Source organism: Eulemur rufifrons, chromosome 16 (assembly GCF_041146395.1).
Source record: "Eulemur rufifrons isolate Redbay chromosome 16, OSU_ERuf_1, whole genome shotgun sequence".
NCBI classification, from domain to species: Eukaryota; Metazoa; Chordata; class Mammalia; order Primates; family Lemuridae; genus Eulemur; species Eulemur rufifrons.
The window spans coordinates 73176804-73202426 of record NC_090998.1 but is presented as its reverse complement, the minus strand read 5'-3'; the positions used below and the strand labels follow the sequence as shown (position 1 = coordinate 73202426).

Here is a 25623-nt window from a genome sequence, read left to right as displayed (position 1 = left end):
AGTTACTTGGTTTACATTCAAGCTGCTGCTTGTAAAAATGAGGATGGGGCCAGGATCCTTCCAGCTCTGGAAGTCTAACTGCTGTGGCAGTGTCCCTGAGAGTGCTCTTTTTCAACCCTTAGTGTGTGTCTGTAATGTCAGTGGCTGTTGTGTGTGTCTGAGAGGGCACCAGGAACCCTTGAGAGCTCATTCAGATTGAGATGCCGAAAAGCTTTGCCGGACAGGTGCTGCGTTTGTAGCCATCATAAGCACAGTTGCCCCCAAGAACACCCACCCTGCACAATTTGGGGGTGAAGGAGGCGGTGAATAAAAGCAAGGGAAACAGAAGACTGGCCCACCCGTGCTGCGCAGCAGGCTGGACCTCTTTTCTCTGCTCACTGGCTTTTGGAGGCTCATTTTTCCTGGGGGTGGTTCTCAGAGCAGAAGGTGGTCTTCCCACCTCCCCTTCCTCTTCTCTGGGGAGGTTTTACTGACAGACATTGCCAGAAACCTAGGGGGATGAACAGATATGTGGGAAAGTGTCCAGAAATACTCCTGCTGACCCGGAAAGGCCTAAGTTTAGTGCCCAGGGGCCCTAGCTCACCTATTTTTTACCTACTCTTCCAAGTTAGGAACTAAAAGCTTCAGTGGATGTTTGTTCTGTGTTTTGTCCTAAAATTGGGGCTTCCTGCTGCTTTTTCAGAGCTCACAATTCCCCTTCTCCCCACAAGAAGGAACTGTGAACCCTTCCTCGAGAAGGCCTGGTTCTTGCTCCCAGGCCTGGAGAGGTGAGGGCAGATAGGAAGGGCTCACTCCCTTTCGCAGACTTGCCTGTTTTCAAGGTACGTGGGGTCCCCGGGGCTCCTTCCTGTTCGTAGAAACAGCCGTTTCTGGGAGTTGCCTCACATTCCACATAGTGCCCCCCCCCCCCCGCCCGCCCCCGGCCCCCTGGCACCGTGGCTGTCTTTGACCTGTCCTTCGTGTTCAGCGTAAGGGTCGGTTGTCAGCACCGTAGCCTTTTCCCTTCTACCCTTCCAGGGACAATCTTTTTAAATCTGGCTTTTTTCCCTCAATGTAATTCTTACGTAGACTGAGTACCAGGTCAGACTAATTTTGTAAGGGATTAGTTTGCATTAATCAAAAGTGAGTTATATGCTATTTTGAAGAAATGTGCATTTTCTAGCACATATAATTCAAAGTAGATTATCAGTGTTGCCCGGTAGAGGCTTAATGAGAAGATAATTATTTCTAATTACAGTATCAAGTGTTTGTGAGTGCTTGAGGATGCTTGAAGAATTTGTTTTTGAGAATCTTAAACACTGCCTAATCTCCTCTGCACTATTAATTTGCAGCGTCTGGAGAAAGGCTCGGGCTATCAGAGGTATGTGTATTCCAGCCTCTGGTCCAAATGTTGCTTAATTGCAGAGTAACAAGATTTTACTCCACCTGCACTCAGGAAGTAGAGGTTTTGACGTGACAGAATTGCTTTTGTCTTGGGTATGTGGGGAAATCAGACCTTTGTGGTAAAACCACTGACTCAGTTCCCGTACTGTACGTGGTGCACCTACTTAAAGTTCAGAGTGTACTGTCGTCAGACTCAAGCTATGAAAGGAAATGTTTCTTGTCTAAACAAATTAGAACAATCATTTTACTGTGACACTTTACTAATAAAATGTCCTCTTGAATACCATGTGAAGATCCTTAAGATTTTTCCTTTCCAGAATGTAGTGGGGGAAAATGTCTTCTTCCAGTGAATGTAGGTATTTCAACATTATGTACAGATGTCCACATGAATGTATTCATATGTCTCTAGTAACCGACAAGGAGGCTTATCAAGCCCTCAGAGTTACTTTTCCAGTACAGGTTAGCTCCGTTAGCAAGAAAACCAAGTGTTTGATGCTGGGGCGTAGTGGCTTGGTTATTTTTCCTGGGTTCCACGTTCCCTGACCGCCTGGACGTTTTGTGAATGCATGTCAAGTGACCACAAGGTAGCAAGAAGAAGGGTGGGTCAGTAGTCGCGCTTGTATTAGTAGCAGAGAAGTAGAAATGCCCCTGTTCTTCTGGTGGAACACGCAAGGCACTCCCTTTAGGGCCACACTGAGCCACACCTCCTCTCAGCCATGTCACCCAGCACAGGGAAGGGTGCCTTCCCTTCCCTCCAGGCAAATCCAGGGCTTAGCTGCTGTTTGCTTTGCCCGCGTGTGTCCAGATACCAACTCCTCATTTGGGGGCCCTTAGAAACACGGCTTACTTCTCCATAGGTCCTTTATCTTACTTTTCTTATTTTTACCTTCTATTAATACTTCTCTCTCATTTCTCTCTTCTCCTAGTGATTGTAAATGCTTGGGCATTGTTCCAGTAAAAGCAGTAGGCTTTTTTATCCTCATAAAATTATTTGGTCTAAATCACAGTTTGTATTTGAGAATATGGATCAAGAAGGATGGATTTTCTAGATGATAGCAAACCTGACTGGTGTGGCTCCGGGAAGCAACACCGGGGCTGTTGATTGGAAGTTACAGAGATGATAATTTCAAGTTCAGCCTCAGGGAGGATTTTCTGACAGAGTAGTGTTAATCACACCCGAATTATCCATACAAGTCTGGATGACCACGTTGGGGACATGGCAGAATGGGTTCTCACAAGGTCGGTGGCCGAGCTTATACAGATCTTGCAAAGTCTTGCATATTTCATAAACCCGAGTTGAGCCCCAATTAAGCTATGTATTATCCACAGGCTTCAAGAAACATGTATGCTCTTTATAAGTTTTGGTTTTCTCCTAAAAAGAGGTGTGGAGAATATATGAATGCATAAAAAAGTCTTGAGCACAGTGCCTGACTCGTAATAAAAGTACTCAGTCATGTTAGAGAGGCAGACTCTGGAGACAGACCACGTGGATTTCAGTCCTGGCTTTGCCATTTCGCTAGCTGTGTGCCCTAAGGCAGTTTACTCCTCTGTGCCTAGTTTTCTCATTTTTAAGATGGTAATCATAGTAGAACTACCTGAGAGACTTTTTAGCAATTAAATAAGGTACTTGACATGTCACTAACGTGACATCTCTCCTGGGCATGCAGTAGGATTATCCTTCCCCGTCCCCTAGAAGTTAGGTAGGGCCAGTGTAATGAGTGGAGGAAGCCACAGGTGTGTCTCCTACGGGGCAAGTCTCTAGGAGCCAGTGGACCACTCACTGGCAACATCCCAGGTGGTAGAAGCGCCAGCACAGCCTGGGTCCCTCGGCTGACTTGCGGCACACTTTTTAGCATGAACAAGAAATAAACCTTTCTTTTAAAGCCACTGAGATTTTGACGTTGATCCCATGGCAAAGCCTAGCACATTCTGACTGGCATGTCATAGGAACAGCCTTGACTCTAGAGCTGAAGTAGAATTCAGCTGAAATGATTAATAGTAAAAAATGTCAGTGGTATTGACTTGGATACCTAGGCTGCCAAGACTTGTAAAATCCTTTAGATACTGAACATGCAGATCCTGTTGTCCTGTGTGTAAATCTGTACTCTGAAATGCCTGTTGTCTTGGAAGGAACAGCCTGTTTGAAGGACCTGGCCCTTTTCTTACAATGTCTGAGCCTAAACGGCCTTTGTTTCAGCAGAGGCTCATTGTATCCGGCCGTGGGACTAATCAGGCATTTGTCACCTGTCACACATTCTGGCCACTTCATGGCCCCCGGAGCCTCAGAGAACTCCTGCCTCAATCCACATCCTTCGGGGGCCCGCAGGAGCCCCCCATTCTCCTTTGTAGTTCTGTTTCATGGGGATTTGGGTAGGGTATCTCTGCGTTGGTTAGCCTTCCCTCCTTGTTTGTTTCCCTCTGGAGCTTTCTGGGGTAAATACGAAGTGTGCTAGGAGACAGCCGTCTTTTGAAGGCTGAACAGTGTGTTCCGCACAGTGCTGGTGAGGCCTTGCCTGCGTCCTGGTGAGTAAGGTGAGCTAACTTGGGGTGTTGTGCTGGAGGCTTGGTTCATTGCACAGATGACTCAGGGTCAGATTTTGACGTCTGTCCAGGACTTAGGCTTTTCCTCAGCTTTTTTGCAGAACATTGAGGTGACAGTGGAAATGTCTCTGCTACCGGAAGGAAAACACAATTAGGAATGGCATTTCACTAGGACGCTCGTGGTCTGCCTTTCATCTAAAGTAATAACAGCCAAGTAATTCTGGGAGAACTAAAAGAGGCTAGCAGTTATTTTTAAAAGCGAGATCTTTTCTGCCAAAACAGTCATACATTTCATTTTTTAAAAATTGGAAAATACAAAAGAATGATAAAAAGAATGACTCCTCACAACCTCAGGGTGCAAAGGTAAGCATTGTTGACACTTTGGAGCTTGTTTTCCTTTCAGTCTTTACATACATTTTAAAATGAAATTGAATTTAGGTACATTTTAAAACAAAACTGGGATGGTAACAGTAACCATTCTGTGTGCCAGGAGGTCTTTAAGCACTTCACGTGCATTATCTCATTTATTCCTCACAATGACTCTTTGAAGAATCATTATCTCCATTTTCAGGAAAGGAAACTGAGGCACAGAGGGGCTAAGTCACTTTTCCAAGGTCACACGGTTTATAAGAGTGGTGCCAAGATGGAAACCAAAGCAGACTGTCTCCAGAGCCCTCGGTCTTGGCCTCTGCTCAGTACTGTCTCACAGTAACAATAGCTTGGGTTACCTTTGTTGGAATTGTACAGTATTCTGAATTGTCTGGTTTCTAGCTCCTTGTACCATAGATTAGGAAATGGAAGCCCACAGATGTGACTCAGTTTACCCAAGAACACATAGCTAGTAAACATTGGTGCCAAATCGGAGCACAGTCGCCGGACCAACATTCAGCATGCACGTTGACTCCAGGTGATCCATGAACCTTTGTCCTCCTCCCCACATCCTGACCCTGAAGCCAGGCTGCACTGTAGAGTGTACTGTGCAGGGACAGAGCCAAGTTCAGATTAAAGGAAGGATGGAGGACTCCTGCAGCTTTCTTTCTAGCACATGCCCATAATTTCAGTTTGTGTTCAGGGAATTTATGGGCATCTAACAATGATATGTACAGCTGGCTCAATTTTCTATGCTGTGCTAGGGCTATAAAAGGGTGAAAGGTACAGCCCAGAAATATAGTTCCAACTTTCTACCCTCGTCAAACATTTTTAACTGAGATTTGCTGACAAGCAGTAAGATTGATTGATTGGGGCTTTAAATGCTGTCGCTTACCCCAACCTGGACTCTTGAGGACATGCCAGGCATTGTTACAACTTTAAAGTGAGTCGAAAGTCAGTCTGCCGAAAGTCAGTCTGCCGTCTGTGCGTAAACACTCCTGTGGGTTCAGGGCTGTCCGGCACCGGCACCCGCAGGCTGGGAGAGAGCGAGGCTTGCTGCGTTGAGACTAGAGTGAGACGGCCGGTTGAGAATTAAAGCAAGAGCATGTGCTGACTTACCGCTCAGTTTGGTGAAGTGTCAAAACTTTTCTATCTTCAGACATTGTAGCAGACTTCTCAATAGAGAATGCCGAGCAGGTTTTTTTTTGTAACTTGATCTGATTTTATTTGTGAGCTCCAGGAGGGCAAAAATAAGTTCTTAGGAAAGTCACAAACAATGTTGAGCGAAAAATGACAAGAAGAGTATGTGTATACAAGAGGCAAAACATACATCAGGACTGTGGTTACCCCTGGAGGTGGGGGTGATGTAGTTGTGATTGGAGGGGACAGAAGGGTGGCTTCTGTTTCTTTGGCCTCTGGTTACACAATGCATTCAGTTTGTAAAAATTCCTTGAGTTTTATACTTACTAAATGTGCTCTTTTCTGAGTGTAAATTATATTTCAGTTAAAGTTTAAAAGTTCGTATTTGCATTTGTGTACCTTGTTGCACACTGCTACTCCGAAAAATATTTAATTCAATCAGTTTTAAATGGTACAGGGTTTATTATCTATGCACATCGATACCCGGAAAAATATTTAATTCAATCAGTTTAAAATGGTGCAGGGTTTATTATCTATGCACATTGATACCCAGAAAAATATTTAATTCAATCAGTTTAAGATGGTACAGGGTTTATTATCTATGCACATTGATACTCAGAAAAATATTTAATTTAATCAGTTTAAAATGGTGCAGGATTTATTATCTAGGTAGGTATTGGGAAACTATCTCCACCTGGAATTGTCAGAGCTCTATGGGCAGAACTTCCGAGGTCATGTTTTGATTCAGTTGAAATGTATTTTATTCAGGTTATTAAGTATGAAATGTCCGATTTCCATAAGTCCTAAGTTTGATAGTCGGTATCTCTCACATTGCACTTTGACACTTCTAGTTTTATGTTTGTTATGAAGGTATATTCTGTCTTTCAAATGCATATTTTGGTTGTGATGATCTTTCAAATGTTTTTAGAGCAATTTTTGTGAAACCATGGATAAGTAAAAAATTCGTGTTATGTTTCAATATGAGTTCCATCGTGGAACCAATACACCACAGACAGCTTGAAATATCAACAAAGTGTTGGGGAAGGATGTGGCTAATGAACGCACACAGTATGTCAGTGGTTTGAGAAGTTCCGTTTTGGTGATTTTAATCTTGAATATGAGCCACGTGGGCGACCTGAGACCAAGGTGGATAATGATGAGCTGAAAGCTGTAGTGGAAGCAAATCCATCCCAACCTATACGTGAATCAGCAGCAAGGTTTGGTGTTACTATTCCAACATACTGGACCATTTGAAACAAATTGGCAAGGTAAAGAAGCTGGATAGATGGGTTCCACATGAATTAAATGAGCATCAGAAGAGAAATTGTCTCAAAGCTTGCCATTCTTTGCTGTCCAGACATAAAGGTGAACCATTTCTTTTTTTTTTTTTTTTTTTGAGACAGAGTCTCGCTCTGTTGCCCAGGCTAGAGTGCCATGGCGTCAGACTAGCTCACAGCAACCTCAAACTCCTGGGCTTAAGCGATCCTCCTGCCTCAGCCTCCTGAGTAGCTGGGACTACAGGCATGCGCCACCATGCCCGGCTAATTTTTTGTATATATATATTTTAGTTGGCCAGATAATTTCTTTCTATTTTTAGTAGAGACGGGGTCTCACTCTTGCTCAGGCTGGTCTCGAACTCCTGACCTCGAGCGATCCACCCGCCTCGGCCTCCCAGAGTGCTAGGATTACAGGCGTGAGCCACCGCGCCCGGCCAAGGTGAACAATTTCTATACTGTATTGTTACATGTGATGAAACATGTATTCATTTTGACAATCACAACCATTTGGTACAACAGTTGGATAAAGATGAAGTGCCGAAACACTGTCCAAAACCAAATATTCATCAAAAAAAGCCAATGATGTCTGTGGTGGTCCAGCGCTGGTATTATCCACTACAGCTTCATGAAACATGGTCAGTCAATTACAGGGGATGTCTGCTGCACCCAATTGGATGAAATGATGAGGATGCTTGTGCTTAAGCAGCAGAGATTGGTCAATAGAGACAGGCCAATCCTCTTGCAAGACAATACTCGACCACATGTCGTACAAACAACCGTGCTTAAACTGCAGAAGCTGAGCTTAGAAACTCGCTGTCATCCACCATATTCACCAGACCTTGCAGCAACTGACTACCACTTCCTCCAGGCTTTGGACCACTTCTTGCAAGGAAAAACATTCAATTCAACAAGCTGTGGAAAACGCCTTTCGTGATTTCATCACCACTTGCTCTCTAGGCTTCTTCACTGCCGGCATAAACAAGCTACTGTTAAGATGACAAAACTGTATCTATAGTTTAGGCGCATACTTTGATTAATTGTACTGCTACTTGTTTGAGATATAATAAACTATACTTTTGATTCAAAATCGGACATTTCATATTTAATGACCTAAATAAAGGATTTCCGTGTAGACTTTAAATAAAGAATGATGTCATCTTAGTTCAGCAAACAAACAGTTATTGGCAGCCTCCTGTGAACAAGGGTGGTACTAGCACTTTAAGTTGAGTACAGCTATGACATCATCTCTCCCTTGAAGGAGCATGAGTCCATGGGGGTTAAGGTACATGGGTGTGTGATAAAAGGAGGAGTCCAATAGTGCCACAAGATAAGCACACAGCAACAGGAAGTATCACAGAAGGGAGAGGCAGCATTCCATCGGGACCAGGAGAAGCTTCATGGAAGAAGGGGCATTTGAAATGGATTTTGAAGAATATGTAAGATATTTATAAGTAGAAATGGATGGGTGGCAGGGATTGTGAATATCATATGTACGAGGAAATCTGTAGAAAATTCATGTAGATTTGGGGAATTCAGGATTGTAGGTTCACTGAAGATAAATGGTATTCTTCAGGTGCAGGATGAGGCCTGAAAGGGAAGCTAGGGCCTTAACAGTGGCCAGGTTGTACTGTTTCATTGGGGTGGCCTTAGGAAGCCAAAGAAAGTTTCTAAGAAGGAGAGGGGCATGATCAAATATGATATCTCCAGTAAAATCAAGTTTCCAGCCTCAGTGATTGTACAGTTACCATTAATTGCCCTGTCTGCCCAAAACATTTTCTAAGTTTAGTGCACTCTTTGCTGCTGTAGTTTGAACCCGTTCCTGTTTGGCTTCACTAATAAGCCCCAGGGCCATCGAGTCCTTGAACTTCCTGTCGTCGTCCGTCTAGGACGTGCAGGTTATTGTATGTCTTCTTCATTCCCTATGCTCCTCTCTCCCTCTTGACCAGGTGAAGTCACAATTCCTTTCTCCCTTTTTCTTAGAGACTGTTTTCTAATCTTACAGTGATTGGGTGTTTATTTCCTTCCAGTCTTTCCTATGTGTTGCTCTTCTGCCAGGTAAAGCAACCAGTGTCTCTCATTCCTGGCAAAACTGAGAAGAGGGGCCAGGTGACACTGCTAGCAGACTTGCGTCAGCTCTGCAGAAGGCCTGACTCGCCTCCCTGGGATATGTCTGGCTCTGCCATTGGGCTCCCTCTGGAGTAAAGCACTGGGTAGGGTTAACGGGGGCAAAGCATCAATACGAATTGTTGGAAATGGTTCCTATTGAGTCTGGGTCACTCAGGGTCAGGTCCGTCAATTCCTTACTGATTTTTCCCCGTCAGCATCCTAGTCCCTAAAAAAAGAGTAACTTGTGCTAAATAGTGTCTTGCCTCCCATTTGATTTCTGTTGAGACTCCATTATTCTAATCAAAGGGGTGTTCACTGGACAATTGAGATGCTTCAGTTTAGATCTTATGAATCATTATTTGGAGATCGTGTTCAAACTCTACAAAGACCCATTTTTTCCTCTCCTGAGGACACTAATAGCAGAGTGACCTGACATGGAAAGAGGATTACGGTCAGGGTGACTTGGATTCAAATCTTGGCTCCTTCACCCTCGGTTTCTGCTTGTTTATGGGTGTAGCATGTTCTTTGCCTTCACGGTCGTGAAGATCAAGGAGGACAGCCCATGGGAAGTAGCCATAGAGTCCTCTTCACCTTTCCCTGTCAGAGCTCAGACTGGCCGCCCCTTTGCCAGCATGCTCAGTGCTACTTTGTAATTCTTTTCCCTAAGTGGCCCTTGAGTGAAAAAGCTGTTTATTGTGATCTCAGTATTATTATCATTGTTTTTCTTTTTTTTTTTTTTAAATCACTGTGATGTGTGATTTGGGATTGTTTGTTTCTGTATCTAAATACTGTTGTATTATCCAATTTTAGTAATTGGATTATTAAAATTAAACTTGCACCATATTATTCTGTCACATCTGTTTAATGATATCATTATGAAAATAATTTTCTTACATTGATGGATGCATCTGCTAATACCTTTTCTTCCTTCTTCCTTTTAAAAAAATTCTCCTGTTAAACGAGCGAGTTACGAATTGGATACATTTCCCATAATGGTGAAGTTCCCGGTGAACGGGGTGTTGCTGGCATCCCAGTTACCTGGGCACTTTGGGAAACCAGGACTGACGGGTGACCTCATTCTGTTTTGCGTTTTCTACCCTGGGAGCAGACAGTTGCCATCTCATCACACAGAAAATTGGATACCCTGGGAGATCTGACTCTGACAGCTAGTTAGTGTAGATGGTTGCAAGGGGTCAGGCTGCCCTGTATTCAACCAGAGAGCGTAGGAGGGGGGTTTCATCCTGTGAAACTTGTAATTTGAAAATCTGGAACTTAAGTATGTTCGTTATGTGTGCACAGATTCAGTCATAGTAATCGTCCCTTTGATTTCATATTTTAACGCGCTTCTCTCCTTTCTCGTGTAGGTAGAACGTCATGACATGAATACCTTAAGCCTGCCCCTGAACATACGCCGCGGGGGGTCAGACACCAACCTCAACTTCGATGTCCCAGATGGCATTTTGGACTTCCACAAGGTCAAACTCACCGCAGACAGCCTGAAACAAAAGATTCTAAAGGTAACAGAGCAGATAAAAATTGAGCAAACGTCCCGCGATGGGAATGTTGCGGAATATCTGAAGCTGGTTAACAGCGCAGACAAGCAGCAGGCTGGACGTATCAAGCAAGTCTTTGAGAAGAAGAATCAGAAGTCGGCTCACTCCATCGCCCAGCTGCAGAAGAAGTTAGAGCAGTATCATAGAAAGCTCAGAGAGCTCGAACAGAATGGAGCCCCCAGAAGCTCAAAGGACATTTCCAAAGACCAGCTGAAGGACATCCAGCACTCTCTGAAAGATGCCCACGTGAAGTCGCGAACTGCTCCCCACAGCATGGAGAGCGGTAAATCGGGCATGCCAGGGGTCTCCCTCACTCCCCCCGTGTTTGTGTTCAGTAAGTCCAGGGAGTTCGCCAACTTGATCCGGAATAAGTTTGGCAGTGCCGACAACATAGCACACTTGAAAAATTCCTTAGAGGAGTTCAGGCCTGAGGCGAGCGCCAGGGCGTACGGGGGCAGCGCCACCATCGTGAACAAACCCAAGTACGGCAGCGACGACGAGTGTTCCAGTGGCACGTCAGGCTCGGCCGAAAGCAATGGGAACCAGTCCTTCGGGGCCGGGGGGCCCGGCGCGCTGGACAGCCAGGGGAAGCTCGCCGTGATCCTGGAGGAACTGAGGGAGATCAAAGACACCCAGGCGCAGCTGGCCGAGGACATCGAGGCGCTGAAGGTGCAGTTTAAGAGAGAGTACGGTTTTATTTCTCAGACCCTGCAGGAGGAGAGATACAGGTATTTCAGTTTTCTGTTGGCCTTGTTTTAGAAGCATGAGTTACTAACTGCAGAGACTGCTTGAAAGTCATGTGCTAATAGTTGTGTTTTCAATAAATATGATATGGATCAGAAAGCATTTTAAAGATCAATACAGGTTGAGCATCCCTAATCTGAAAATCTGAAATTCAAAATGCTCCAAAATCTGGAACTTTTTGAGTGCCAACATGATGCCACAAGTGGAAAATTCCACATATACGTACTTGACACAAACTTTGTTTTGTACACTAAATTATTGAAAATATAATATTATCTTTATACTATGTGTATATGAAACAAATGAATTTCATGTTTAGACTTGGGTCCCATCCCCCAGATATCTCATTATGTGTATGCAAATATTCCCAAAATCTGGAAAAAAAAAATGAAATTTGAAACACTTCCCATCGCAAGCATTTGGGATAAGGGATACTTATCCATCCTTCATGATTCTAAGTTGTATAATGTGTGGGTTATAGCTGGTGGGCAACATAGTGAGACCCCCATCTTTAGAAAAAAATGAAATTGAAATTAAAAAAAGATTAAAGTATAAATGGAAATCTTCTGGGTTATATTAGCTAATTTTAAACATAGATGTTTTGTAGGGTGGCTTTTATGTGCTTATAGCTTATTAATAAAAAGTGTGTATGCCCAAACATGAGGTGATTTTTCCTCATTTTCCCTCAATATGTTAACTTCTAAGAATATAAATACAATAGTGAAATGCCTGTTACATATTGTGACAATTAATTAATTTATTTATTGTAAGAGACAGGGAGTCTTGCTCTGTTGCCCAGGCTGGAGTGCAGTGGAGCAATCACAGCTCATAGTAGCCTCAAACTCCTGGCCTCAAGCGATCCTCCTGCCTTAGCCTCCCAACGCTGGGATTATAGGAATGGGCCACCATGCCCGGCTTAACATTTAAATTTTAGATTTAGCTTATACAGTGTTTATAATTGATATATGATTTTATGTATGTATTAATTTAGGAATGTGGCTTTTTTCAGCCTATAGTTTATGAAACAGATTTTAAAACTTTGTATGTACCTCTTTGACTGTGGTATTTTTGTCAGACAAGAACTATTTTTTAAGTCACAGCTTTTCCAGAAAATATTGACTCTAATTCCATCCATATAGTTTGGGATACAGCACTTTTTGGGTGCACATTTTGTCCCAAGTTACAAATACCCATTTACGTAAGTTTAGGGCAGTTTTTGTTTTCTTTTGTCCTATGGTTATGTTTGTGATCCCTGGATACAGCCACTCACTGTGTTACTTAAGAGACCTTTAAAAGGCTTATTATACAACAGCAGCAACATTTGGCACCTATGAAGTCATGCCTGAAAATAATCGTTCAATCTGTATTAAGTGTTTTTGTCTCTCTTTTAAAAAAGATTCTCTCAGGTGACCTATATAAACATCTAAAACTGGCATTGATCAAAGTCATTCCAAGCTAATGCATCTTCTCCAAACAATACATCCTATTGCAAAATAGACATGATAAGGTTTCAAATATTAGACAGATCCTCTTATTGGCGTTTAAGTTCCAAGAGCCGAAAACCGTATTCAGTATGATTGTGTGCACTGGGAAGTGATGGAGTTGGCCCCAGAGTAGAAGGTGATATTAAAAGGCATGGCTCTTTCCTTATGGGCTCTCTGGCATGAACCCTTAGGCAGTGGGGGTGCAGAGGAGAGAGAGGCCACCACAGATGCCAGCAGGGCCTAACGGCTGGTAGGATCCTGGAGAACCCTGTCTCCTGACTGGCCCTGGCAAATGCATCCGCCGACAAGGTCGGTCCCGTCGTCACCACAGCCAGCTGAGGTGCTAGTCTGACATGGGCAGAGAGGCCAGACTGGGTTTGCATGCGACCCCAGTGGCGAGGACAGAGAGGTAAAACTGCAGAGGCCAGTCAGTCCGTCCCGGAGCTGGGCGTCAGTGTGACCCACAAGCATGTTCCCCACAGCGAGACTTAACTCTTTTGGAAAAACAGTCTGCCAGGGGAGGAAGTCAAGCCAAAGGGCACTGGCCACAGTACGGTAGAAAGGCTGTCATTCTAGAATGTACTGCTAGAAGACCTATGAAATGTCACGCTTAGAGCAGCTCCTCTCTTTGTGCAGGTATGAGCGACTGGAAGACCAGCTGCACGACCTGACAGACCTGCACCAGCACGAGACGGCCAACCTGAAGCAGGAGCTGGCCAGCATCGAGGAGAAGGTGGCCTACCAGGCCCACGAGCGGGCGCGGGACATCCAGGTGCCTTTCCCTTCCCGAGTAGACACAAACCCCGGCTCTTCCTGGGCGTTCTTGCATTTAGCAGACTAGGGACATCATCCCTAAGCCCCAGAGGACTTCTGGCACGTGAGGCAAAATGTTTTCTCTGCACAGACGTTTTCTCCCCCTCGCCCCACTAGTTCATGTTACAGCCATTGCTAAGTAAAGAGGCTGTGTTCTGTCTGCTTTCTGCCTGAATCAGTTAGCAGGTGTTTATTACGTACCCCAAGCCCATCACCGCCACAACTGTTAAAATTTAAAAATGAGACAAACCCTGCCTTCAGAAAGCTTACTGCCCAGATGGAGAGTCCAGAGTAGCTCAGCCGCCACACAGCTCAAGACAGCATGAGCGAGGGCCGGATTACAGGGCACAGACCCTACAGGCCACAGAAATTCAGGCACGTGCCCAGCAAGCCGTGGACTGCGGGACAGTCCATCACTTAGTGGTGACACATCTGCCGTTTATCAGCTGTGTGGCCCTGAGCAAGCCTTGAGCCTGTTTGCTCGTCTGTAAAGTGATCACTTTCTTGTTGGTAAGAATTTCAGACACTTCAGTGCACACTGTGTGCCAACACCAGCAAAGCACTGTGTAGGTCTCTATTTCTCCCAGTTACCCCTCAGCAGTCCTTTAAGGTAGTTCTGCTATTATCCCCACTTCTCAGATCTGGAGACTGAGGCACGGAGAGGTTGCGTGGCCTGAACAAGGTCCGGCAAATCGTCCCTGAGGAGTGAATGTGAATGAATGTCCTAGGACTGGGAGGGGTGGGTGGGTGTAAGGAAGGACGAGGGATCAGTGGAAGCAGAGACCGATCCAGTGTGTCCTAACATGGTACCAGCCTGTAGTGAAACAACCCCAGGCTTCTTGATTGCCTTAAAAAAAATGTACTCTTCAAGCAGTGCTCAGCCTCATTGTCATGAATTTTCTTTGTGGACAGGAGTTATTTTTACCCCTACCGTGAAAGCTGTCGGCAGCCTGAGCCCCACTTTACAGGGGAGAAATCTGAAACCCAGAGATTCTCCCGCAGGGTGTGAGCTGCAGTTTCCACTGCTCGAGTTTTTGTCTCACTCTGGGTCGAGGGCTGAGCCCGTGCTGATCCCAGATGCCTCCCTGGGCAATTCTGGGAACCAGAGCAGCGGAGCTGATGGGAAATGTCGCCTCTAGAGACCGGCACAGAAGACGCTGGGGGATTTCTTTCCCTGCTCTGGGTTAGGGACTGGGTTTCACCGTGACTGGTTGGAGAAACATGAACCATTTAAATGTTGAGTGTTGCCAGGTGAACAGGACAGTTGGGTTTTTAGGTCATTCTGGTTTAGAACGTGTCTTGGATGTCACTGGGTGGTGTCTGAATGTATGGTTTTCTTCTTTAGGGGGTAGTTTAGGTTCTTATTCTTCCCTTTTTAAAGAAACATATTTTAGTGGTAAAGAGGTCAGATAAAGGGAGGGACTGCACAAAGGGAACTGAAAAATTCATTTCAGCATTTTCTGGTCTTAATCTCTTACTCAGAAGTGCAAAGAGGACGTCTGTATAAATGACTGGAGGGTCTTTCATGTCACGTTGGTTAGCATCCTGGCTCTCTGTGTAACCCTGGATGAGTTAGCTCTCTGTGCCTCGGTTTCCTACCTATAAAATGGAAATATGAATGAACTGTACCTCAAAAAGTTGCCAAGATTATTAAATGAGATAACACATGCAAAGTACTGAAAGCTTTGCCCGACACACAGTAAACAATCAAAAAATAAACACCGGCCATTCTTTTTATGCCACTGTATTCCTCAGGGCGTTAGCGGTTGGGCCTGCTCACTTCATCCTTACTTCTTGCTCTTGTTGTTGTTGTTCTTGCAGGCAGAGTAATGCCGAGGGGACGGCTGATGTAGGTGGTGTCAGTGAGGGTGACGTTGCCTACAGGGATGCAAAGGTTTTATTGTTGTTTTAAACAACTGAGGTTTTATTTTAAACCCTGAATTCCCAATCAAAAGTGTCTAAAGATAATCCCTTCCTCTGTCCTGATCCCCAATAAGTTAAATACGGAGCCCAAGGAAGTACAAAAATTGGGGGACTGAATATGTGTTGCTGCTGTGACTAAAATTCCTTGCAATTTGCTTAATTCTCTTGGCTTTTTCTTTTGGCAAAAGATTTGGCAGCAGTTCTAAGGCAATTCTGAGATCAGTCCATTTGTAGGTGTAATTCATCTATACAATCAAAGATTAATGAATTTGCCTAAAACGTTGATATTTTGTCTCGTTCTGTTACCTTTTCTGTGCCGTGCCTAACATGGAGGAAGCCCTGGGCCCAAGTAGCGGAAAAGAGTGCGTGATTTCTCGGTACACGCCTGTTATCGTAGAAAGGCAGCACTTTTTAGAATGTGAAGATCTGAAGTTTTATCCTTTTTGTTGGTAGCCTAGCATAATGAAAGTTACTATAGTAACAGAGAACCCTGTTCTTTGGCCCACAGAGTATATTCAGCAGAAGAAAAGCAAATCAATGTTGGAGCTATTATGCTTGTTTAAAACCTGAAAAGATGACTGTATTTTAATTGAACACACATATTGGCAAACGAGTCAGACGGTAGGCGAGTGAACTGAAAGGGGTGCATTGTATTGCCTCTGGTTAGGTCCTTTCAGCCCGAGAGCCTAAGGGGGTTTTCTTGCTCAAGCCTCACCTCCTGTTACTGGCACCAGGCTGTCTCCTCAGTATTGAGCCAGTGCACAGCACCTGCTGCATGCCTGGCACCAGCCCTGTGCCGGAGAGAACTGCGACAACACAATGGACCTAGTTAGTCCCTGTCCTCATGTAGTGTATGTCTCTTGGTTGGGAAGGGAAGCTGGAGGGAGACTTGACCTAATCTGGTGGGTCAAAGAAGACGTGACTATCTGGTGAGACCTGAAAGGTGAATAGGAGATCCACAGGTGAAGAGGGGAGGGAGTGGGGGAGGAGCACATTTCAGGCAGAGCATACTGCATGTGCAAAGGCCCTGAGGCGAGTACATGCTTCTTTTCAGGACTTGGAGAGAGCCAGATTGGCCAGAGCACTTTGAGCAACAGGGGCTAGAATTAAGTGAATCAGGAGAGGGTGGCTGTGCCCGGGCCTTGCATGGCCTTGAAGGGCCACGTGAAAGATTTCAAAGGTTTTATGAAAAAGTGTAACATCAAATATGCACCTTTAAAAGATCCCTTGGGCTGCTGTGGGGAAAATGGATTCATGGGTGGGGACAGAAGAGTGTGTGAGGACATTCTTGTAAGGTTATTGCAGACAGGAGATGCCGAGGACTTAGATTGCAGGGTCGATGACCGAGGGATGAAGGAGGAATGGACCGATTGCGGTGGATGCCGGCTGCTGCGTTGGCAGCTGGGGATGGACTGGATGAGAAGAGTGTCGAGGGACGCCCTCAGCCTTCTCGCATTAGGAACGGGGTGGGGCATAGTGCTGTTTTCAGAGAAAAGGGTCGACTGTAGGTGCAGGGTAGGTGCAGTACACAAATGCACATTAGGACCTGTTGTGTTTCAGGTGCTTTTAAGAAGCTCTGATGGAAGTGTCAGGGAGGCATGTGGACACATGAGTCGATCTCGGAAGAGACAGCTGAGCTAGAGATGCACTCAGAGTCAGCCGCGTCTTAGTGTTGAAGCCCTGGGGTAAACAGATCAGGGGAGATAGCCTCCGACGGTACCCTGAGTGCCCCGGGGTGCAGAGAGCAAGCGAGAGCAGAGTGCCCGGCGGTCAGTCCCGCCTCCTTCCTCATCTTCCTCTGCCAGCCTTTAAATGGAGGCGCAGAGGCTCTGGGCAGTGGACAAGAGGACCGGCCATCGGAGACCCCACACACTCTGTGGCTGAGGGTAGATCGTCAGCCGTCTCGGAAAAAACCCACCCCTTCTCTGGTTTGTCCCTGGTGGCACCAATAGGCACTGATATTTTATGTCATTTTATTTCAAAAATAGGTAAAGTCAAAAAGCTTAATCATAATTCCTCTTTTACGGTATTGTATGATCATATACACATGAATAACGGGGGAAAACGAGCCTTGGGATTCTGTTTCACGCCTCTGTCTGTCGTCGTCGGTGTGGGGTTTGAAGCTGCATGAGGCTTCCTGACCCGGGGCTCGTGTGCACGTCGGAGCAGGCGCTCACTGCGGCCCCTGCTCTCAACCGCGTTTGATCCTCGCTCTCCCTCTTGCCCACAGGAAGCCTTGGAGTCGTGCCAGACCCGCATCTCCAAGCTGGAGCTCCACCAGCAGGAGCAGCAAGCCCTGCAGACAGACACCGTGAACGCCAAAGTGCTCCTGGGCAAGTGCATAAACGTGATCCTGGCCTTCATGACCGTCATCCTGGTGTGCGTGTCTACCATCGCCAAGTTCGTCTCGCCCATGATGAAGAGCCGCTTCCACATTCTCGGCACCTTCTTTGCCGTGACTCTGCTCGCGATATTTTGTAAAAACTGGGACCATATCCTGTGTGCCATAGAAAGGATAATAATACCAAGATGAAGCCACTGGTTCCTGCCTTCAAGTTCTTTCAAGTTTTTATTTTAAAGGAAACTCTGTGCATACTACCAAATTTTAAAACGAACGATTGTGCCGACTGACGTGGGCAAGAATAACTGGGGCTGTGTGGTGTAAATAACGACACTTCTCTTAACTCGGTAGCAGTCGCCAGCGCGGTCCCTGTACTCGGTTAATGTGAATCTGTTTCAGAGCTCTCCCGCCTCGCTCACTGCCTTAATCAGACTAGATTTCCTGCCCACCTGGTTAGCCCAGCCTGGGGAACCCGTGTTTATTGAGCCCTTGGCTTAATTGGTGGCTCAGAAGAAAAGAGGTCTCCCTCTCTTAAGTCACTGTCAGAATTGAGCATCACTGTTGCTAGCAGTTGTGTTTTCCCTGAGTCCTATGAACAGCATATGTGATTTCAGGAAGTGAAGAACCACAGGCATTGGCCATGTTGAACACTAGTGACCTCCTGAAGTGCAATAAATCCCTGTGTAATCCACCCTGCTTGTCCACAGATGACCATAGGACCCATTATGTGCCCAGTGTCCACAGTGGTCAATTGTGTGTGACCCTGTAGCATGGACATCTTTTTAATTTCTTTTTGTAGAGATGGGGTCTTGCTATGTTGCCCAGGCTGGTCTTCAACTCCTGGGCTCAAGCGATCCTCCCACCTCAGCCCCCAGAGTAGCTGGGACTGTGTGCACCACCATAGGCAGCTGTCGTGGAGATCTTGTAACACACCTGTTTATCCAACAAAAATCTGCATTTGGGGTTTTGTTGCACTTTAAATGGTGAGACGCAAGAATTTATGAATGGGGCCTTCCCATTCTTATCCCCGGGGAACCACACACTGATTTCATCTTAACTGGCTAGCAAACGCCCTGCCTTCAAAGCATGCAGGAATGTTTCCAAATCCCTCACAAACTGTGGCTTTCTCATTAGTTTGAGTCCTGTGAGCACCACGGAGGTCTGTGTTTTGGCAAATCTTAATTGCGATAAACCCCCTTTGAGGATGTGATTCACTTTTTGTGATTCATTTTAGTCACAGATTTGTGAGGGATTGCAAAGCTTACTCAGGAAACGAAAACAAATGCTCATGCTGCAGGGCTTTTTTTTTTTTTCCTTGAAGGACACAGAATCTTAGTTTATAAAGCTGAAGTGCACTGAGGTGTAGAACACCGGAAGCATGAGGGAAATACAACGTTTGGTCTAATTGGATGGTGGCTAGATTAGCGGGAGCAGTTCACCTGGATGAAGATTGAGAGGGTCGTCTTACGGCTGTGAAAGGCCAGCAAGAGTAAAATAAATTAAATGCAGCGTTTGAGCCACGGTTGCCGTCTACTCTCAGGATGTTGCTGAAGTAAGTTCTGAGGTCGCGGGATGGCCACAGTGCTTCTGAGCTGGAAGCATGAGAAGTTAGCACACCTGTTTGGGGGCCACTGTCTCTGTCTGCAGCCCAGCCCTGTTTCCTTTACCTCTGTTTTTCCGTGTGCATAACAAAAAGGAAGACATAGATGATTCTAGCGGAAACTGTCGGTGAGGCCTTCCTCCCACCACCTCCGCCATTCACCGAAGGCACGAAGAGGCCAGTCAGTGTACGTTTCCTTCCAGAAGATACCCAATATCCTGGATTTAAATTAAGTGCAATATTTTGCAAACAGCTCTTCTTAGGGAAATCTCCTGAAAATAAATGTGACAGAATGTGCCATGGTTTGAGAGAATGGAATAGTGGAGCATTTAGTCCCAGTCCAGCGTGAGGGAGACTCGTACGGCTCTAGTTTACTAAGCATACGATTCAGTGGATTTAGTACATTCACAGACTTCTTCAACTGTCTTCGCTATTTCCAGACCCAAACTTCTCAAAACAATAAATGTCATTTCAGGAAGTCTTTGGTTATATAACCAGAGTAGTTTTGGATTGAGGGAGAGGGGGAGTTACGCGTCCCACCCCATCTCGTGACTGTGTCCCCTTTCCATGGTTGGGCTCTTCCAGGATCTCCCGAGTCTATGCACACGCTGGTCCGTCACGTCCAGGGCAGGGAGGGAGAGAGAATGATGCTTCCTTTGGCTTTTGTATTTTGATGGCCAGCGTTTATCTGTGGGCGTCAGACTCTGTGTGGGCCGGGTGCTGGGTGTACTCCAAAATCAAGCTGGGTCCCGGGTGGGCTTCCTTGAGAGCCAATCTCTGCACGTCCCGGAGTTGGGGTGGGTGTAGACGCTGCTGTCGGTTTAGAGAATGAGCGAGATTGCCGGCCTGCGAGGTGAAGGGCTCTGGGAAAATCCAGGAAGACTCGGGCCCCATTCTCGTGCCACCCCACACTACTCTGACACTCCGCCGAGCCAGTTTGCTCTGATTGGCGCCTCTCAGACCTGTGATCGCTGTGTCTTCTCCCCAGGGAGAGCGGCACGTTCCACCCCTTCCAGTCTGGAGCTATTAACAGAAGCTCCTAGAAACTGGCTCTATTCTGAAATACTGTAGGGTCTAAAATCATCCTATCTGATTATGAATTCCTTTTAAAGAATCCATATTCTCATTGCCTCTCCATAAATGTCAAATAACCTTGTTTTTATTGGAATATGCTCAACCTACCTGGCATATTTATTTTATAGTGTTACTGAAAGTCATGAAGCTTTTTACTTTTTAACAAGACGATACACTCCACGGAGACTTTTATTCTCTGCAGTTTATTCTCTTAAGGAATAAACCCTCCCACTGCTTGTGTTCTTCAATGTGTAAGGAGATTAAATGAAATTTTATAAATATCACAATGAAAAATAGTGACATAGCTCTGACATATCCTGAAATTGGACATTTAATTTACACTTACATTAATCTCTTTTCTGCACCTTTCATTCGTAGTAAACATGTTGTGTACACCTAACAGTGAAAACCAGTAGTTAGATTGTTAAACACACCTGGTTACTCAGTGAACATTAGTGATTTAAGATGCTGGACATTGGATTCTAGCACTGTATTTTTGTGTGTGACATATTTTCATGATGAGCAGGATAATGCTAGTTTGTTGAGGAAACACAAAACCATTAAATACTCTCCAGTGGGTTTTGAATTGGTTATTTCAGCTCATATTTGAGTCTGGTTAAGCCAGAACGACACCCCCACCCCCTAAAAATTACAAACCCATAATGAAGCAACAACCAAAAGCGCTCGTTCACTGGCTTTGGACAGTGAAAGTAGGAGCAGTGCCAAGTTTCTAGGTTGTAACGTTAGTGGTTTCGCCCATGCGATCCCTGTGACCTCTTGATAGACAGAAATCTGAAACTGCTTTTCATTTCAGCCGGTGAGGCTGCTCCTCTGTCAGTTGGCGTTCCAAGGGTTTTAGCCCTTCTCTGCTTTTTCACTCTTGTTTTCATTTAAATATTGCCTCACCATGTAGGTTTATTGCCTTGCCATTTCTCTGGCATATCAGGTTTAATTATGTGCTCAATAATAATGAGGGAACTAGCTTCCCCCGGGCAACTAATTACTTTTGTTCTTTTTGGTTGGATTGTACCAAATTATTTTGCATTGACTGAGAACATTTTTGTAGGGAATCCAGATATAGTTGTATTGGTTTGGAAAAACATTTAAATACCCTTATTAATGTGGACATGTGTGATTAAACAAGCTATTTTGCATGTTTCTATAATTTTGAGGAGTGGGCTGGGGGTAGGGAGAAATAGCATCATTTATAATTCAGGGCTTATCTGGCGTTGTTTTCAAGGTTAGCACATGCACCAAGGAAGGAGTTGATTTAAAAAGATAAATTGCTGAAAAGGATGAGATCGGCCTGTTCACATCAAAAGTAGATAAGTGATATAAAAAAAAAAAGATACAAAGCAGAACTAACCTATCATTTTCTGAAGTCAATCCTCTGTTTATAAGAAGCTGGAAAGTAACGTACCTTGATTGTTTTAAAAATGATTTATGTGTTGCAATTTTAATTTATTTAAAGCATGTCTGCTGTGTTTGTCCTAAAAGAATGTTTCAACAAAAACGTGCTCTGTGTCTAAGATATGTTTAGGTAGTAGTTAGCGGCTCTGAAAGTAGCAACTGGAAATGTTTATTGTGAGGTTTGTTTCAAAATTTCCATTTTGTGAGATACTGCGTAGTTTCATGTCAGCCTAAAATTGTAAACTCTCTGTAGACCTTCACCCCATGGTGATGTCATCAATGAACTCAAAGCGGGTGCCATTATTTTTTTAAATAAACACTTGATGTTTGCTTTGGTGTTAAATAAAGAGTTAGATTTCTTAACTTTTCACATTTGTCACAGCCCATCTCAGTAGCAAATGTGCGTACGTTTAATCAATTTTTAATAGACTTTATTTTTTACAGCAGTTTTAGGTTAACAGCAAAATTGAACAGAAGGTACAGAGATTTCCCTTCTGTCCCCTGCCCCTACACAGGCATAGCCCCCTCGCACACGTTGTCACATCCCCCACCAGAGTGGCACATTTGTTACAGCTGATGAACCCACGCTGACACATCATGATCACCCAAAGTCCATAGGTTACATCAGGGCTCACTCTTGGTGGTGCACAGTCTGTGGGTTTGTATCCGTCACTGCAGTATCATACAGAGTAGTTTCACTGCCCTGAAAATCCTCTGTGCTCCATCTGTTCATCCCTCACTCCTCTCCCCATAATCAATTTTTAAACTAATTTCAAGTTTCCTGTTCCATAGAAAGTTGGTGAAGAGAGGCCCATTGCTTGAGCCCTAGGAGGGAGGGAGAAAGGCGGTTTGTTCACGATCATGTTAGCCTGCTGGGAAACGTGTCCTTATGTTGTGGAAGGAGAAGTGATGGTGGGGACACAGCAGAGCCATCATGGGCTGGAATGAGAAGACAGGAATGGGGGCAAAGCCAGCCCAGTGTGCGCACGGCCGGGTGCTGCACGGGGGCACAGACCCCAGCGACCCGAGCAGTCTGCTCACTGGGCTCTCGTGTGTCTGGGGCTTTGATGTTTACAGAGCACTTTAGTTTCCTAGTATGTGAACTCATCTGAACCAGTCCAATGATACAGGTACCATTTTCCCTGCAGTCGTCCCCCTTACCGGTGGGGGTGATATGTTTGTAAGACCCCCAATGGATGCCTTAAACTGCAGATAGTACCAAACCCTGTATATACTGTTTTTTGCCATACATGCATACCTGTGATAAAGTTTAATTTATAAATTAGGCACAGTAAGAGATTAACAACAGTAACTAATAAAATAGAACAATTATAACAATATACTGTAATAAAAATAATACATGGGTTACTTGAACACAAGCGCTGTGATGCCGCAACAGCTGGTCTGAGAAGTGTCTCATGTCGGGAGCGTCTGTGGCGTGAATGAGCTGGACAAGGGAGGATTCACGTCCCAGTTGGAACAGCGGGATGGCATGAGATGTCATCATGCTATTCAGAACGGTACACAATTTAAAACTGAAGAATTGTTTACTTCTGGAATTTTCTGTTTACTATTTTCAGACCATGGTGAACCATGCGTCTCTGAATCCAAGGAAAGTGAAACCGCAGATAAGGGAGCTACTTATTAAATGGGTGAAATTGGAGCTCAGACACATGAGCTTTTCCCAAGGTCATGGCTAGTGAAAGAGGATTCAGGACTCTTCATCATCCTGCCTGTTTAGCCCTCTGCTTCCAGTCAACTCCACGTCCTGACCAATTTTCTCCATTTGTCACCCACCTTGTACAAACCAAATAACTAGAATGTTCAGATGATAGAAAAATTCTTAACTACATTAACCCATTCCCTGCCCTGGAAAACAGAACATATTTGAATCTTTGGAAATCTTATGGGACATCGTTATTTTGCACACCATTGTCATTTGATGTCTGAAGGAGTAAATATGGAATATAGAAGTGATTGAATTAAACATGTGTCTAGCCCAGCATATCCCCAAATGTTGCATTGGGGGAACCACCTTGCCAAGTCTGTGTTTCCCTGAAAAGAAGAAATGGAAAAAACACTGTATTTGTTGGGTTCTAGATAATAATGAAAGATATTGCTATAGAAAAAAGCCATACTTCTGACTTTAATGTAATGCCTGGATTTCTAATATAAAAGAAAAAAATTATCTTGTACATCTGAGAAGGTCCATGGTCAACACTTGACAAAGTAGCTTAAAGTCTTAACAGCATTTCATAATAGCTTTTTAAAATTTGCAGTTATAAGATTACAGATTACCTGCCACATACAGAGTTACTGTCTAATAGGTATGACCATGAGTTGTCGAAATTTATGGGACACATGAGGGCCATTAAAATACCAAACAGCACCTTTCTGGGCATTCATAGGTTTGGGATGACACTTAACATTCTTTGAGTATTTATCGTGTACGATGCACTGTGCCAGGTGCAGTATCAGTGTAATCGTTCCAACACCCGATAAGATAGGCACCATTCCTGCCTAAGAGATGAGAAACAGGTTTAGAGAGGTGAAATAGCAGCATCATGCAGCAGGTAACGGTGAGGCCCCAAGCTTGTGTGGCTCTAGCCCACACTGGTAACCGCTACCCTGCAGAGTAATAGAAGGAATTGAGCAACTGGCTTCTTGTCAACCAGGGATCACTTTTCATCCTAGGACTAGAGCAGTCAATACTGTGGTTGCAAATGGTGCGTTTCCACCTTTGCACTGCTGGCTGTACTAGGTGAGGGCAGAGGTACCTGAAGCTGACATCCTAGATCTTTGAAGAGCCAGGAGCTGACAGATTTATGGATAAAGAGAATGGAAAACTATTAATTACAGAAACTTTTACACCCTCCGTGGCTTCCTGGAATTCTTGGGGTATGTAATTGGCAGTTGGCTTGGCTGGGTATTTCTCAGCTTTTTTGCTTAGCTCTGAGATGGTGACGTCCCCAGTGGCTTCTGCTCTGAGCTGCATGACATCTGCTACCATCTGTGGTAGCTACCTCTGAAATTTCTTTCCTTGAGAAAGCAGCCAGAATTTTTCCCTTGCCAGGCCTTTAACTTGACTAAAGCAGTTAGCAGGAACAAGTGTCAGCCATGTTAACAGCTGTTTTGTGGTGGTTACTCTACTCTATTCCTAGGCTTTGGGAATTGGACTTTTTTTTTCCTGTTTTGCTTAAAAATAAGCTACTGAGCAGTAGAAAGAGAGCAAAGTCATGCCTTGGTCTATACTAGCAGTTAGGGACTCCAGTTGCTAAAGAAACTCTCAGCGTCCTGGACCCTTCTCAGACAGAAAGCCACAGGCAGAGCATACACGCCCCCACACACAGTGGCACCAGCCAGTAGGGACCCAAACACAGGCCTGGGTTCTCAAAGAGGTGGCCGTCCCCCAAACATGGTCAGAACTGTTGCCAGGTGACTGCCGCTATGCACAGGGACTTCCCCTTGTTAACAAGAAATAATCACCTAAGAAAGCCAATGAACGGTGGATGGAGAGAGAGCGGAGGAGATACATTCGGTCACTCAGCAAGCAAGTACCCTCAAGGGAAAAGCAGGAAGGACGTAAGGAGGCTGGTGGCTGGCTCTCTGGGTGAGCTGGAGAGTGGGCGGCAGTCCCAGCGCCGGCTCGTGGGCTCCCTGGGAGTATCGACTCTGCTCAGCCTCCAGGCCAGATTGGGAGGTGCCTCAGTGACCCCTTCCTACTGGGGACAGGCTGAGCTGTCCAGCTGGGCAGAGCATTTCAGCTCCTGGGCAGCTGTATACATTTGCATGTAACTCACACTTGCTTTCTCTCGTCAGGGATGTTCTTGTCAGAGCTGGGTTAGCATGAATCAGTTTCCCCGGC

The 25623-nt window shown here is 45.0% G+C and overlaps 1 protein-coding gene across 2 annotated transcripts in view; it reads left to right on the top strand.

The window, feature by feature from the left end:
* The window catches only part of TMCC3 (transmembrane and coiled-coil domain family 3), a 268149-nt gene extending 246079 nt beyond the window's left edge, over positions 1–22070 (top strand). For both annotated transcript variants that reach the window (XM_069490485.1, XM_069490484.1), the window contains exons 2-4: positions 10181–11097; positions 13234–13369; positions 17564–22070. In XM_069490485.1, coding sequence (XP_069346586.1) covers positions 10181–11097; positions 13234–13369; positions 17564–17866 — 1356 coding nt within the window. In that variant the 3' untranslated portion in view covers positions 17867–22070. The remainder of the gene's footprint in view (positions 1–10180; positions 11098–13233; positions 13370–17563) is intronic.
* Positions 22071–25623: the final 3553 nt, after the last annotated feature.